Raw genomic sequence first — 17893 nt, forward strand, 5'->3', positions numbered from 1 at the left:
GACATCAGGGAATGACATCATCGCCCAGGGAGAGATAGGGCTGATGGAGTGTGTGTGTGCGTGTAAGTGTGCACTTTATATGCGTTAGTCGTGATTGGATGAGTCATATGAAAGCACTCGGCCAATCATCTGTCAGTCCAGGTGTCAGCGGAGATGTGATTTTCCCGTCAGTTTGAAAGCGTTCAAAATGTCCTTGTGTATACGGGTCAAAAACACATTCAATGTTTTCAGAGGACTCATACACACACATATCAAGCATATGTTATGTGTCTTGTCTGTGTTTAACAACCTTGGCGCCAGCCATGGCCATAACCCGCGGCGCCGCGAGTTATAATAATTACCCTTTGATTGCCAAACCCGCACAATCTATGTGAAGGTGTGTGAATGTGTGTGTGTGTGAATGTAATGCACAATCTATGTAAAGGTGTGTGAATGTGTGTGTGTGTGTGAATGTAATGCACAATCTATGTAAAGGTGTGTGAATGTAATGCACAATCTATGTAAAGGTGTGTGAATGTGTGTGTGTGTGTGTGTGTGTGTGTGTGTGTGTGTGTGTGTGTGTGTGTGTGTGTGTGTGTGTGTGAATGGGTGAATGTAATGCACAATCTCTGTAAAGCGCCTTGGATAAATGCACCATTTACCGAATGGTGTTACCGAATAAATCAGCCTCATGGCGACTCGACAACTTGAATCCACATAATATTGTCCACGGCCTGCGGTTAATGTGACGGGTCATGTTTGCCCGTGACACCCGTCTCCTGGCCAGCCATATAGCGCTGCCTCATTAATAATTCATGTCCTGTTATTATCATGACCAGTCGAGCGCTTCAATAATTCATGTATGAATCAGAACACCTGTTATCAGTGGGGGGGGGGGGGGGGGGCAGCCTCGTCTTCCCTCCGAGGTGGTAACCATGACAACAGGGAGGCTACACTGGGCCTGGCTGACCTACTTTCATGGTAGTTTGATGAATGTGTGTGTGTGTGTGTGTGTGTGTGTGTGTGTGTGTGTGTGTGTGTGTGCAGTGTACACTAGGGACACCAAGACACACACACACACACACACACACACACACACACACACACACACACAGACACGCACGCGCACACGCACGCGCCTGCCAGGGTGTCTCCATTAGGCTGACCTGTCAGGTCCGGCCAGACAGAGTCCTTGGAACAGAGAAATACACATGGTTTGACGTTCCGTTCCGCTGTGCGGTAAAGTCATTTCATGGCCTCATAAACTCCGGGCCTGGTATCCCCTCAGACATCACTGGGATGTTATATAGCATGTCAGACTACAGCTGCTTTGCTTTTGAAATCTGTTGACCACGCCAGTGTAGCCTACAAGACCCGGCATTGGGTATATATTTTTATAGAGGGACAGACAGTAGGCTGACAGGAAATGGGGGAGAGAGATGGAGGAGTGACATGCAGTAAAGGCCGTCGGGACCGGGAGTCGAACCCGCGGCACATTGTCAGGCTACCGGCCAAGGTGCCTGGACCGCTGAGCCACGGCCCAGGCCCGGCATCAGATTCTATCGGGGAGGCGACACAGATTTCTGCCCCACTTTGGGAGGGACTTTCGCCCTGTATTTTTACACCATGACGGAGGCCCGCCGTCTCAAGTGAACCTGAGCCACGAGAGAGAGAGACACCACCGAGCGAGATAAAGCGACCGAGTTGTCGTGTCGAACGTTGCAAAGTTTGATTGAGCCGACTCAGGCCTGACCGAGTTGCGACCTGATAGACTCAGAATAGTTCATCTTCGTGTCCACCAATTAACACAGTGGAGCGCTCCCAGAGCTATAGAGTAAGAGTAAGACAGAGTTACGACATTGAGGGGGCAGAAAACAGCCTGGTCACGCGGTTCATGTACTCGCGTGAGCCAATATAATAGACTCCAATTGCATTCCGTAAACCTCCGGTTGTCCCCATTCAATAGAAGTCTATGTAGAAGAGCCTGCCTGGCCCCATGAAGTGAATGGAGTTGTCGTAACTGTCTTAGGGCCAATTCATACTCCTATTTTAGAGCCGAATAAAAGTCGGTTCGGCGCTGTAGAGCCTACAATTTGACGTCATTTGAGGTTCGGGGGGGCGGGTACCGTCCTAAAGTCGGCTCTTCGGTGCTACTGAAATTTTCTGACGAGCCGAAATCATTTCGGCACTACAGCGCCGAAACAGCAGTAAAATAGGAGTATGAATCGGCCCTTACTCTATGGCTCTGAGTGCTCCCTACCACACTGAGTTACTGACGGCCCGTCTCACCCAATCACAAGCCCTTCCAGCCCATACCAAATTCTGCATTCATTGTTGTGTAAGACGAAAATTTACAAAGATTTCTACACTATAGCTGAATATAGGAGGTGAGGGATAAAAATCACACCCGTGTGAAGTGAGGGGTGCTCTTACCATCATACGTATAGCATCATACGTCATCTCATTCTGCCCGATCATAATTTGCGTCCTCACTATTCCGTCTTGTTTGTGTTTACACAAATAAACCCTGCAGGGCATAGGAGGGGCTATAGCTTAGCGCCCCTCAAAAATAGGCTAAATATGTTACCTATAAAACCTTTAACCAGAGCTACTTACACTAAACAAGGCAAACGCACATAGTACACAGAATACAGATAAGACAGCCCCCCTGCAGATTCACACCGACGACAGCCTTCCATGTCTCCAGCTCCATTATGTCTTCATCTTTGCGGAGTTTGCGTCTCGTCGGCGAGAGACCCATAGTCAGACACAAAGCACTCTAATCTAATATCGGCACGTGCGCACGCACAGACACACACACAGACACACACACACACAGACACAGCGCGCAGCACGTCGGTGGAGCGCTGCCAACCACCGTTAAATCTGTACGGAGGCTCCAGGAGTGTTTTCTATTTAATGGCTGCCAAGCAGGCTAGGGGGTAAAACTCACCTACCGGTCGCTATCTATCCAGCTTTATTAGTTATTTAAAGGAAAGTAATTACATTGTGAGCGTCTCCGTGAACTTGGTGCACTCACAGCGTCACAGGAGAGCCGTGCGCTCCATGATGTGATGTGATGTGACACATGGACACACACGCACGCTGCACACACACCCACCCTTGACTGTATACCAGCTCATAGCACTGCTTGTTGAGATTGTGACACTTTGTGAGCTTGTAGATCAGCTATTTGTTCTAGAGGGGAGGGGGGGGGGGGAAGGGCCCAAGTAGAGAGCCCTGTGGGGACCACAGCATTTTCTTTTTAAAACCTAGACCACATTTATTTGTTTTTTAGAACCTTCGGACAACACATGAAATGTATATGAGTGAAAATGGAGTGGATCATTTGTTCTAGCTATGGGCTACATTATCGTTCACCTCCAGACCAGACCTTTCACTTCTAGCAAGCCGGTTATTAAAATAATACCCGTTTCCCGTACCCTTACTAGAGGGTGCCAGAGCACTCCACAGCACACCTCAACGCAGGTGTGCTGTGAGAGCCAGCCCCGCCCGGAGCTGGAGATTCTGTATCTGTCTCTCTGTGTCCCTTTATTCCTAGATATATGTATTTCTGTGTCAGGCATGCCCAAATATCATGCAGGAGTGTTGTTGTAGTGGAGTGGGATGTACCGCGAGAGTTGAGGTGTGTGAGACTAGAAAGCAGGAAGTATAGAGAGAGGGAGACCGGGGAGAAAGACGGGAGCTGTGAGATGGACTGAAACAAACCTTGTGATTAATAAAGTAACCAACTGCATAAGAACTGTATCTTCATTGACCGACACTACAGTTGTGATGTCAGAACAGGCCAGCTCCATATATGGAGCCTGGGCAGTGGGCAGGGGCCCGGTCCAGAGCCCGGGCAGAGGTCTTTTGTGGTGGTTCTGGACAACCGTGGGGTCCAACCGACTTGACACCGGGCACTGCACTCCCTGCGGGGGCGTGGAACGCGTGTGTCGAATTTGAAGTTGGTGAGGCGAACGGTTCTCAAGCTACGTAACGTGGATTACAGCCGTACACACTGGCGCTGCATTGCGGCGACAGACATAAGGGCTACGCTTGCATGCGGGCCCTTACTGTATGTCTAAGACACATTTCTTCCTCGGGAGACAAATAATAAAGAACCTTAACCTTGAACCACACGTACTGTATGTACAGACAGATGTACCGTACACAGACATGGGGCATTTATACATAGCTATTACGTGGCTTACTTATGATCCTTGATGACTACTATATATGTATTTGATGTATTACCATGTGTTTGTTCTTGCCTATGTAAATCGCTCTGGATTAAAAAACCAAAAGGGGCTCCTATCCCGTCCTGAATGGATTAAGAGCATTTCTGCTAAATGCCTATACATTATAAATTGCACATTGGTTGTTATGTGATGATGATGATGATGACCGAGCCTCCATTCTCCATAGCCTACCTTGTTCATCTTTCGTTTGGTTGGTCTCCTGGCTCTTCTCGGCCGCCGGGCTGACAGCAGCAGCAGAAGGCACGTCGGCTTGTCTGGCCTCCTCCTCCTCCACCACCACCTCCTCTTTCACCTTCTCCACCTCCTGCTTCACCTCCTCCTGGGCCGCAGGGGGCGCTGTGGCCGCCGCCGGTGGGGCCTCCTCCACCTCTTTGGGCTTCTCCTCAGCTTTCTCCTCCGCCTTCTGGGGCTCCTCCTTCTGGGGCTCGGAGGCTACGGGAGGAGCTGCCGCCGCTAACGGGAGCACAGTAAATACTATTCAATGGGATTTTAATTACGGTTACGCAGACCCTCTCGTGTAACATTGCTTAAATAAGTAACAAACCTTGTACGGGAGATGTGGCTGTAGCAGCGGGTTTCTCCACCAGGGGGCTCTTGGCCTGCTGGCTCGACTCCTCCGCCTCCTTCTTCTTGCTCTCCTCTTCGGCAGGCTTCTCCTGCTCCTCGCCCCCGGGGGGCGCCACCTCCTTCTCCTCTGCCTTCTTCTCCTCCTCTCCTCCCGCCGTGGCCTCCTCCTGTTCCTCCTCTGCGAGGTTACAACAGTTTGGTGATTTTTTTCATTTTAGTTTGGTTTAGTTAAATTTTTCCCCCCTATATTTAGTTAGTTTGAACACATTACTGCCTAGCCTTCCAGGCCAGAGGGTGGTGCCAGTACCAGCAAAATCCGCAAAAGGGCATATGCTAATAACCCAGTGCGCGTGCACGTGTACTGCAGATTTGCATGTACGCTGTTTCTACAATGAGAGGCCTATATGGATGTTAGCCGTGTAAGCTAACTGAGTTTAAAAAAAAGGTAAATACATAGTTTTTTATATTTTTTAATCAAATCTTGTGTTTCTCGTGGATAGCAATGTGGGCCTTAATACCTTTTCACGAGAAATCTCGAGGAAAGCACGGATTGGGTTAATTTGTGTGTTTTAATTATTTTATAGTATACGTGTCCTTATAGCATCAAATGTGTTAACGATACCAACCTTGCTCCTCTGCCTCCTGGTTGTTCACGGCGGGGTCCTTCTCCTCCTCGTCCTCCTCCTCTCCGTCTTTGTTCATCTTTTTCCGGGTTATGTGTCCGCGGAAGCTGGCCTGTATTTTGGTGGCGGCCTTGTGCGCCTTGTTGTCCTCGGGTTTGCTGGGGGGCGTCGTTCCATCCTGCTCGATCTTCTGGTCGGCATCCTCGCTCTTCTCCACCTGGTGAGGAGGAGGACATTAGAGGAGAGCACAGTGTCGTCAGCAAACATGGAGGAGGACGAGTGAGGAGAACACAGTGCCGTCAGCAAAGCATAGCAAAACCACCCGTTTCGAATGGTATCAACCGATATCAACCAGTACGTTATACTTATCAAGGCCATGCAATGGAGCCAGTAGGAGTCTACTGGCGAAGCACTGTGCGACACTAAATGGAAGAGAGACATAGGCTACCATTGATAACAGTGGCCCCAGTTTCTTTCCATCATGGCTTTGAGGGTTAGGGTTAGGGCATATAGAGCTCATATTAGTATACCCGCTTCGAGGCTCTCAAGGACAGACGTCCTCCTAGCAGGAGCGTAACTTCACAGACAATCAGAAAGAAGATCTACAGGTTGTACGACACATGAGTAGAAGGTCACAGAGAGTATAGCGCTTAAAGGATTACAGCACGATAGCATGTAGAGATAAGGTAGGATCATAGCCCTTTAAGAAGGGCTATATAGTAGCATGTTAGCATGTAGAGAGAAGAGGTTAAGAGATGACACTGAGAAGGGGGTTCAACCCTATATTTTGCTCCCTATTGTTCCAAAAATGTAAAACGTTTTCAGACAACGTACAAAACAAAATGGGAAAAGATAGCCGATCTACAAGCTCTAAAATGTGTTTCGAGTTGGTAGATCAAGCTATTAGGACGGTGGTTAAAGAGGTTAAGGATCAGGTCTAGGTATTGTTTGGACAGGGAGTATAGGTTTAGGAAAAGCACAGGACAACAGGAGGAAAATGTCAATTCAAAACGCTGGTCCAAATATTACCTTGGGTACCTGGATCCATAGCTGTCCGTCAAATAGGGGCGTGTGCTATGAGGCATATTAATCTAATGAAAAGAAATCAAATCAAATTAACAAAATGAACGATGGGCACGGAAAAAGCGGCAAGCAAAATCAGAAATGAAACAATTAGGCAAATAAAAGATTCCTGTTGGCAATGTGGAACTGATAATATAATAAGTGCAGTGTGTATAAATATTTTTAAATAATGTGCACGTCAAATAAACATGGACAAGCAAAATGAAAGGTGGTGGAAGTGATTTTTTTGGATTAACTTAATTTGTAAAAAAGGTAAAGCATGCATTATATTCTGATAGTATAAAGCATTGTTATAAAGTGTTTGTTCAGTAACAGTGTTACTGAACATGTATTTCATTTTTTACTAAAGAACTGAATAAGCAACACTCTATATCAAAGATTACTATCAAGAATATAGAGCTATTTAACACTGGTTTCAACAAAAAGTGAAAAATAAAAGCTCACTTACACCACCTTGATATAAACGTGACAAATGTGACACAAACAAGCAACTTATCAGGAGCATGTCAGGAGTATGGAGTGAAGGGTGTGGACTGTGGAGTGGTTCTATTCCCCAGACACAAAAAAACTTTTAGCCATGAATGAAATTCCATTGGCTATTTTCACTACTTCTAAAACGTTTTCTAATTCATGGAATTTCTTATAGATTTTTCGTGTATTTCTTCATGAAATTACTGAGGGGGAGAAAAAAAAAGCATTGGATGTTGTTTTTAATTCATGAAAACCTTAGCTTTGGGAAATGTTTAAAAAAAGTAATTGTTGTAAAAACAATGTAGGAAAATGAAGGGACCCATAACGATATGTCTGTGACCCACAAATGGGTCCCAGACCCAGTGTTTGGGAACCTATAAAGGACTCCTTATAGCATTTCTTCAAATCCAGACATTAATAATTCATATAGCCTAGTCGTGTACGGTTGATAATGCTATATTGAAACTGGAAGTAGAAGCGACATTTTATTTTAAATTACATTTCAAACCTCTTAATCTATTTGTTCTGTAATTCTTTATGTGTATTATCTTTTTTATTGCTGCTCATTAAAAAGATTAATGCAGGGACCTGGTGGGGGGGGGGGGGGGGGGAGGGAGATCACAGCTTCATTAAAAAGAATGAGGCTTATTAGCTAGCTCTGTTCTCGCACACACACACACACACACACACACACACACACACACACACACACACACACACACACACACACACACACACACACACACACACACACACACACACACACACACACACACACACACACACACACACACACACACACACACACACACACACACACTTAACTCTGAGAGTGTACAAATGGAACCAAATGGATCCGTTAGGGTCTATTTGGTTCCATCTGTATACACTCTCAGAGTTACAGACCCATAAGGGTACATTTGGTTCCAACAAACTAGCATTTAGCTGGGGACCCCCTGGAACTCCCTCAAGGACCCCTGGGGGTCCCCGAGGCCCCACTTTGGGAGCCACTGATATAAATAACCTTTTAACCACTTCAAGTCCATTAGACTTCATCGACCGGGGTCTCCCAGGGGTCCGATCTTGATCCACTCCCCTTCTCCTCATTCCACTGTACAGATCTACCAGTGGAAATATAGCAGATCTACAAGCTCGCAATGCACACTGTGAGCTCTTCAGTGTAGTGTCACCTATATTAATTAAGACTTATAGATGGCCTATTAATAAAGTGGGTAATGGTTCCTGAAAGAACCACAAATAAAGGCTTCTCTGGAACCGCTATATATAGGAGCAACACCATGCACAACCATATAACCATTCAGTGAATAAAGTGCTTCTCATACGAAACCATATTTATTACAGCCCTTTTAAAAGAACCATTATTATTCTTTGCCGCCGGCGGTGTGTGTTGCCAGGCAACGCCATGGTGTGTAAAGTTATAGCGTTCAGCATTCACGGCCAGGGCCCTCCCAACCATCAAAGGGTTGCCATGACACTCAAGAGTGCTAACAGCAGGCCCCTCCCAACCATCAAAGGGTTGCCATGACACTCAAGAGTGCTAACAGCAGGCCCCTCCCAACCATCAAAGGGTGGCCATGACAACCATCAGACCCCTCCCAACCATCAAAGGGTTGTCATGACAACCAGAGTGCTGACAGCAGGGCCCTCCCAACAATCAAAGGGTTGCCATGACAACCAGAGTGCTATCATCAGGCCCCTCCCAACCATCAAAGGGTTGTCATGACAACCAGAGTGCTATCATCATGTCCCTCCCAACCATCAAATGGTTGTCATGACAACCAGAGTGCTATCATCATGTCCCTCCCAACCATCAAAGGGTTGAAATGACAACCAGAGTGCTATCATCATGTCCCTCCCAACCATCAAATGGTTGTCATGACAACCAGAGTGCTAACTCATCACAGCTGCATCTCTGAGCATGTCGTTGACTGAAAAAAAATCACACCTGTGTGAACTGAGCAGTGCGACTATAGTGTAGTGTACTCTGTGCAACTTTACTCTGTGCTGTACTCTACTGGCCACTTTTTTCGGATGTTAAGACGGATGTAAAGCCCTAAACACACCAAAGGGTCGAGACGGTTTTAGCGTTTTTCCCTGCGGTGTCTTGTTGCACGTTGACTTGACGCCCAAGAAACCACTCCAAAGGGTCACCATGCAACCAACTCCTTGCAACCGTTTGGACCCAAGGAGTTGCATGGTGACCCTTTGGTGTGGTTAGGGCTTTAGGCTCTCAATATGATCCTTGATGTACAGTCTATATGTATTTGAATGTGAAGTTCTTGCTTACTATAAATTGCTCTGCATTAAGAGCGTCTGCTAAATGCCTAGTAAATTGTAAATTGAAGATAGCAGATACAAGCTCATGACGCGCCACGACGTGACACGTTGTGAGCTTTGTCAGCCATTTAGGAAAAATAAATACAAAATAAAATGGCATTCATAAAATTGCCAGCACAACCCAGATGTCTTGAGATGGGTTTGGGTTTGTTTTGGTTGTGTTGCTTTAGCATCGTTAGCACAGTAGCTAGCAGTAACTTGCAGCTGCAGCTGCTGAAAGTGCCCCGACCCCGAAACGTGGAGAATATTCGGCAGAATCTGAAGAAGAGTCGTCGCGCGGCGAATCTTCTTAAGAGTCTGCCGAATATTCTCCACGGTTTGCCGAATTATCTTGAGAAGTCGGCAAAAAGGGTAAATCCGCCGAGTCTTCTTGTTACCCTTGAGATGTGTCTTACGCTGCATGCGGTATACCTATAGCCAATAAAACAAAACACACATTCAGAATAAAAAGGAAAGAGCAAAGATCAGATTAAAGTGCAGCATTTGGCCAGCATAAATACTAATCACGTGACAGCATGCTCTGAAGTATGGGCTACTTTAAAAGGCGTCAATTTGTGGCTAAAATCGAATTATTCCAAGCAGCGCGTGACCTGGCCTGGATGGCTGGGGTTGGCCGGACATCCGACAATCTGTCTCGTTTTCCAGGCCAACCGGACATCCATCAATCTGTCACGATTTCCAGGACAATCCTCTAGTTTAGTAAGTAGTAAAAGTATAGCTCAGTCGAAATCAACATTTTACAAAAACTTAACGAGGCCGATCTACATCGACACATTGTGATCTTGTAGATCAGCTTAGGGATAATAAGGGGTAAGTGGTGGCGCAAGATAGCCCTCGATGCCCCTGGCAGCTGGCACCGCATGTGGGTCCACATGGCACAGCAGGTGGGTCCACATGGCCAAACACATGTTCATGTGGTGAACATGAGTCACAGGGTTTCAACAACATTTAGGAAACAAGCCCAAATGAGCAACTACACTTTAGAAACAAGCCCACATGAGCAACTGCACTTTAGAAAGAAGCCCAAATGAGCAACTACACTTTAGAAACAAGCCCAAATAAACAACTACACTTTAGAAACAAGCCCAAATAAACAACTACACTTTAGAAACAAGCCCACATGAGCAACTACACTTTAGAAACAAGCCCAAATGAGCAACTGCACTTTGGAAGCAAGCCCAAATGAGCAACTGCACTTTGGAAACAAGCCCAAATGAGCAACTACACATTAGAAACAAGCCCAAATGAGCAACTACACTTTAGAAACAAGCGCAAATGAGCAACTACACTTTAGAAACAAGCCCACATGAGCAACTACACTTTAGAAACAAGCCCACATGAGCAACTACACTTTAGAAACAAGCCCAAATGAGCAACTGCACTTTGGAAGCAAGCCCAAATGAGCAACTGCACTTTGGAAACAAGCCCAAATGAGCAACTACACTTTTGAAACAAGCCCAAATGAGCAACTACACTTTAGAAACAAGCCCAAATGAGCAACTGCACTTTAGAAACAAGCCCAAATGAGCAACTACACTTTAGAAACAAGCCCAAATAAACAACTACACTTTAGAAACAAGCCCAAATAAACAACTACACTTTAGAAACAAGCCCAAATGAGCAACTACACTTTAGAAACAAGCCCAAATGAGCAACTGCACTTTGGAAACAAGCCCAAATGAGCAACTGCACTTTGGAAACAAGCCCAAATGAGCAACTACACTTTAGAAACAAGCCCAAATAAACAACTACACTTTAGAAACAAGCCCACATGAGCAACTACACTTTAGAAACAAGCCCAAATGAGCAACTGCACTTTAGAAACAAGCCCAAATGAGGCAACTACACTTTAGAAACAAGCCCAAATTAGCAACTACACTTTAGAAACAAGCCCAATTGAGCAACTACACTTTAGAAACAAGCCCAAATGAGCAACTGCACTTTAGAAACAAGCCCAAATGAGCAACTACACTTTAGAAACAAGCCCAAATGAGCAACTGCACTTTAGAAACAAGCCCAAATGAGCAACTACACTTTAGAAACAAGCCCACATGAGCAACTACACTTTAGAAACAAGCCCAAATGAGCAACTGCACTTTAGAAACAAGCCCACATGAGCAACTGCACTTTAGAAACAAGCCCAAATGAGCAACTACACTTTAGAAACAAGCCCAAATAAACAACTACACTTTAGAAACAAGCCCAAATAAACAACTACACTTTAGAAACAAGCACAAATAAACAACGACACTTTAGAAACAAGCTCAAATAAGCAACTGCACTTTAGAAACAAGCCCAAATAAACAACTACACTTTAGAAACAAGCCCAAATGAGCAACTGCACTTTGGAAGCAAGCCCAAATGAGCAACTGCACTTTGGAAACAAGCCCAAATGAGCAACTACACTTTAGAAACAAGCCCAAATGAGCCAACTACACTTTAGAAACAAGCCCAATTGAGCAACTACACTTTAGAAACAAGCCCAAATAAACAACTACACTTTAGAAACAAGCCCAAATAAGCATCTGCACTTTAGAAACAAGCCCAAATAAACAACGACACTTTAGAAACAAGCCCAAATAAGCAACTGCACTTTAGAAACAAGCCCAAATAAGCAACTGCACTTTGGAAACAAGCCAAATCTCAGCTTGAAAAACAAGCTAAAACTAGCCTAATATTAACATGGCCATAGATAGGCCTATACCATAGCTTTTCTTTATCTGCATCTTAGGATGCATCTGCGATGCAACTAGACAAAACATGCGGGAAATAAGCCAACATGGGTACACTGAGACAGACCTTGGCTCCACCCTCTCCTCACGCATCATCCGCCAGGATTTAAGCAATTAATTCACCCGTGTACCGCCAATATGTCCCCCCGTTTAGCCCTCATTTTGACGAGTCAAAACCCGCGACCAGATGTTACTTATATGTTACTTGCACTGTATGTGGTGTCGGATCCACATCGGCGATCAGAAAGGCTGACCGCGACCATTACAGCATCAGCTACGGACCATCAAATATAGCTGGTTTTGCCGCCTGGGACAAGGAATCAGAGATAAAGGTGATTCAAAGAAACAGATAACGTGGGTGCGGGCGGGCGGGTGCACGTGCGCAACAAGATGCCGCCCGCCGTTTGCCGTTTACACCATCACCCAGCAACCCAATGCTAATGTAGGTAGCATTCCGACTTGATCGATCCTAAAAGACCAATTGTCATAGATCTAGGCCAATGCCGGGGAATGGGTTAAGTCATAAGCAGGTCTCCGCCCCCCCCTGGCCCCGCCCTACTCCTCCTAATCATCGTGCAGTCCGTCTGTGACTTATCGCTCTTTTATTACGCCCTGATCTCATGGCTTCACCGCTGCCAAAAATCTGACCCGAAGCACTTAACTCAAATAGAATTACTTACTGGCTGCGTGTGAGTCAGAGAGAGAGAGAGAGAGAGAGAGAGAGAGAGAGAGAGAGAGGAATATGAGTATATATTTTCTGTTGAGTGGTAACCTCATACTGTGTGACCAATTGTGACCGGGGATATGTCATTGGATTTCTTCCATTTCTTCCTCCACTTTTTTTTCATATGAAGGCAGGGAATCATAGCTTCAAATTGACATATTTGTTGTTCAGTTTCACCCACCAGTTTTGGAGATATGGCTTATAGAGTAATTATGTCTTACAGAAAACAGTGAGTCTCTAACATTACACCTATAGCTTTAGGCATTTATTTGCATGTGTCAAAAGCTGGAGGTTGCATGATGGCAGGCTCTCAGGCAAACCTGGTCACACTTTATTTAAATTCAAAAGTATCAACAATAGCAGATCGACAAGCTGAAAACGCGCCACGAAAGAGCTTGTAGACCTGCTACTTTTGATGATTTTGCGTGACGATGTAGTGTGATCGAGTACAATGTACAATCAATGTACGAAGGGGAAAACCCACAAACAGTTCAAATATCAAAGTCGTACTATTTGTCACACACGTTACCGCAGTGATACTTGTTCCGATTTGACCCATGTCTTGGAGCGCTGAGCTGCAGCCGTGCCGTGCTCGCACGGGAATCATTTGACCCTCAAATCCAACCCATTGATGCTGAGTTCCAAGCAGGGACTGACCCCCCAATCCAACCCATTGATGCTGAGTGCCAAGCAGGGACTGACCCCCCAATCCAACCCATTGATGCTGAGTGCCAAGCAGGGACTGACCCCCCAATCCAACCCATTGATGCTGAGTGCCAAGCAGGGACTGACCCCCCAATCCAACCCATTGATGCTGAGTGCCAAGCAAGGACTGACCCCCCAATCCAACCCATTGATGGTGAGTGCCAAGCAGGGACTGACCCCCCAATCCAACCCATTGATGCTGAGTGCCAAGCAGGGACTGACCCCCCAATACAACCCATTGATGCAGAGTGCCAAGCAGGGACTGATCCCCCAATACAACCCATTGATGAGTGCCAAGCAGGGACTGATGCCCCAATCCAACCCATTGATGGTGAGTGCCAAGCAAGGACTGACCCCCAAATCCAACCCCTGAGTGCCAAGCAGGGAGGCACTGGGTCCCATATTGCAGAGTCTTTGGTATGACCCCGGCCGGGGATCGAACCCCGACCTCCCAGTCTCAGGGCATGAGACTGACATCATGGTGATAAGAGGGAGCATTATGGGAAATGTAGTTGACTGTTGGGGAGTGTGTCAGAGGAGATCAGTAAAACATGGTGATGATGTCACGGGATCGGATGACCCGTCCTGACCGCTACTCAATCACATCTAATTTGCATTATTGATTGTGACTCCCTTCCTGGGCTTAAAAGATGCTGCGCTAAGATTTATGTTAAGTTGACCTCCTCCTGCACGCCGTTGATCGTCCCATCCGACACAGAGAAACCGATCGTTACTGCATGACCAAAATCACCCTATGTACATTGTTTAAAGGGCCACTTCACCCCTTTTGCAATCAGATCTTATTTTAATGATGTTTAGGACACAATACTTTCACACTTATATGTCGTTTTTATTTGTGCAATATGTGTTTTTAGATATTTTAGATCATGACGCCTGCACGTCGCCTCACGACCAAAATGTGTCGTTAAAATGTGGTCTCACTTCCTTCCCGGACTACAAGTCACACCTTCACGCAGCCTCCCCCAGTGCACCAAAGCATTATGGTTATTGTAGGAATTCAGCAATCAAGTTTAAACCCTATAGTCAAACACACAGACTTCATTCATTTTCTGGCCATAGGGTGCAAATTTCAAATTGTGCTACTGTTATACTACAAATACTATTGACATTGAGTTCCTCTATACTTAACAACGATGGACAAGGCGGAAAGCTTGTCCAGAACGGTTACTTTTCAGGCAAACTGGGAACCCATTGCCCCCCCTCCCAAAAAAATAATCCATTGAATTTGCCTCTGGGGGTGCCGACCCAATTCCCCTGTGTAGAGACCAGAAGGTCGGCCCGGTCACTGTCCTTCAGTGATTTCGTGGAGCTTAAGCGCTGCAGGGCCCGCAGCTTACAGGGTCCTCTGCAACACTATTTCAAATTAGGTATACGTAGCTGTCGCTTCCGTCGAAACCGTATTCAGCAGCCTTATAACTCTATGGGAGCAGCCTTATAACTCTATGGGAGCAGCCTTATAACTATGGGAGCAGCCATATAACTCTATGGGAGCAGCCTTATAACTCTAAGCAGCCTCATATCTCTATGGGAGCAGCCTTATAACTCTATGGGAGCAGCGGCAATAGTGTGTTACGGAGGACACCATGCAACCTGCACATCGGGAGCAATCAGGGGTTCAGAGTCTTGCTCAAGGACACTTCGACACTAAGGGCCGATTCATACTCCTATTTTAGAGCCGAATAAAAGTCGGTTCGGCGCTGTAGAGCCTACAATTTGACGTCATTTGAGGTTCGGGGGGGCGGGTACCGTCCTAAAGTCGGCTCTTCGGTGCTACTGAAATTTTCTGACGAGCCGAAATCATTTCGGCACTACAGCGCCGAAACAGGAGTATGAATCGGCCCTAACTCTGGGGGAGCCCACGGGAATCGAACCGGGAACCTCGCGGTCCTCAAGCGGCCGCTCTGCCCCGCAAAATAGCAGAGCTTGTAGAACTGAACCCCGTCACGGGCCATTGGGGGTCCTTGAAATGAAAGAGTTTGAGAAACATTGTACAGTAAATGGAACAAAGCCTAAAATTAGTATCATCCGTAACACAAGAAGGGAAGTGGCCCGAAAGTTATAGGAAGAGTTATCCTGTGTGCATAGAGCCTATTAGAGGAAGTAGGAAGACTTATACTGTGTACATACAGTAGAGCATCATTGCGTTTGTACGGGCGCTCGACAAAAGCCGACAAATTGCTACACCGCGGCGGATTGGAACCCACAGCCTCCGTGGTGGTGGGCAGCTGTGATACACTGTTAAGGTCCTTTTCAGGCGGGTAGCGAGTGAGGCGTTGTCGCCTGGTTTAGCGACAGCTCTGCTCAAGAGGGGAGCGAGACCTGTAAGTAGCCTTGCCGAGCCATGAGGCCCATAGGGCAGGAGCCTATGTCCTGCCTCTGTAGCGTGAGGCAGCTTGATGTACAAGTACACCCCCTGGACATGAAGCTAGTATGTCGCAGGGACTTACCCCCAATCCAACCCTTGATGCTGAGTGTCAAGCAGGGAGGCACTGGGTCCCATTTTTACAGTCTTTGGTATGACCCGGGCCGGGCATTGAACCCCGACCTCCCAGTCTCAGGGCGGACACTCTAACCACAAGGCCACTGAGTTGGAGACCTGTAGCGTGGACAAAAAAAACGCTCAACGCAATCCAGGTCTAATCGCCTGAAATCCATTTGAAAATGAATTATTAGGCATGTCGGTCTCTCCCTGTCTGGAAAGGCCTTGCAGGAGTTGATTCAACTGTCAACAGCATGCGGAGTTGCGGACGAGAAATGCTTCATTTCGACTACAGAATAGAACAACTTCCTGCGTTGCCACGAGCAATAAGTTAGCATCCATTAAAAGCTATCATATTTGTTATCTGTCAAAAAACAACGATCGCTCCAATGTAATATGGTGCTTGTACAATCCTGCCGATCGATGACAAGTCTTTTCAGTCTCGCTGGAAAACAGATTTAATTGTACCTCCATTATCTAATCGCTTCCATAATCACATCACAATTTACAATGTGGTCACTCTTAATCCAGAGCGAACACATTGTAAATACATCAAATACACAGAAATAGTCATCAAGGATCACAAGCAAGCTATAAGAACCTAACATCCGTCTAACAGTAGAAGATACAGTATAATGGAACTATGAGTACCGAGTGCTATATGTCTACATAATAAATTACCTAAGTTGAGCCTTTGCATACACCTGCAAGGTTGTCGAGGCTAGGGCAAGTGCTACGGGTGCATGCGTTTGTTCCGTAAGAGTCCGACATACGTAGGCATTGGTCCGACACCCTCACCCAGTTAGGTTAGGTTTAACCCTTTCGTTTTTACTGAGGTTACGTTTAGGAATACCAGGCAGAGATCCATTCTACCGTTCTGCCAGCCTCTGAAACGCAGGCGTTTTTTTATTTCCAGGAAGAAGGAAAAAAAAAAAGTCTGGGCAAAAAACCCATTCAATTGTGGCATAATATACAGTAGCGTGAACGTGTCTCTCTCTATCTGCAAATTACTGATGGTCTGCAGCCTTATTCAATTGACACACACACACACGCGCGCAACACACACTTCCCTCTCTCTCTCTCTCTCTCTCTCATTAATCAGGCAGATGAGGCAGGTGCGTCTAGTTTCTGTCGGAGGATCCTGCCGGAGCTGCCGAATGCCTGCCATAGAAAGCATATAGTCTGTTCTATAGGCTATACCGTTCTGCTGTATTAACACCCGAGGCGTTCTGGGATCCATTGTCTGTTTATTGATTTTAACGATTGAACCATTAATTTAACCAGTTGAAGCCACATTGAGACAAAAGTCTCTTTTAGTGTGAAGTGGCCAAGAGAAAAGGCTAATGATGTTACACAGCTGCCAGTAAAAAAAACAAATATGGGACAATAACAGGGACAGACAGATAACATTCGCAGTACTTAGAAAGGAGAAACAAGAAAGTCTAATAAAGTCACCAATAAAAGCTAATATAAAAACTATTATATTGTACACCTTTATCTGCCTGCCTGCCTGCATGTCCTTGGGTAGGCTCTGACTGTCGTGAGAAGAGCCACACCCATGAGCCAGGGGCTTTATCGATGGTCCCATAAAAACGCACGCACGCACGCACGCCATCACCATCCCCCACCATGACACACGGTAGCAAATGTATCACGTCCGTGTCTGGTTGTTGGAGCCATTAGGGACCAGTTCACATGGAGGAGGTAGGATGGGAGGAGGGAGGGAGTGGATTATAGGTTGATTCAGGGTACATGTATGTTGTTGGGACAAGATTATAGGCTGATTCAGGGTACATGTATGTTGGGACAGGATTATAGGCTGATTCAGGGTACATGTATGTTGTTGGGACAAGATTATAGGCTGATTCAGAGTACATGTGTTGGGACAG

General features: G+C 46.1%; 1 protein-coding gene across 1 annotated transcript in view; it reads right to left on the reverse strand.

Annotated features, from left to right (window-relative positions):
* The window catches only part of gap43 (growth associated protein 43), a gene marked incomplete at its 5' end in the record, with an annotated part of 28548 nt that overhangs the window by 1395 nt on the left and 9260 nt on the right, over nt 1-17893 (reverse strand). Inside the window, 3 exons of the mRNA XM_080771691.1 lie at nt 4413-4694; nt 4786-4986; nt 5435-5648. Of these exons, the coding sequence (XP_080627817.1) occupies nt 4413-4694; nt 4786-4986; nt 5435-5648 (697 nt within the window). The remainder of the gene's footprint in view (nt 1-4412; nt 4695-4785; nt 4987-5434; nt 5649-17893) is intronic.

Source organism: Protomyctophum bolini, assembly GCF_963924005.1.
Source record: "Protomyctophum bolini genome assembly, chromosome: 9".
Taxonomy (NCBI): Eukaryota; Metazoa; Chordata; class Actinopteri; order Myctophiformes; family Myctophidae; genus Protomyctophum; species Protomyctophum bolini.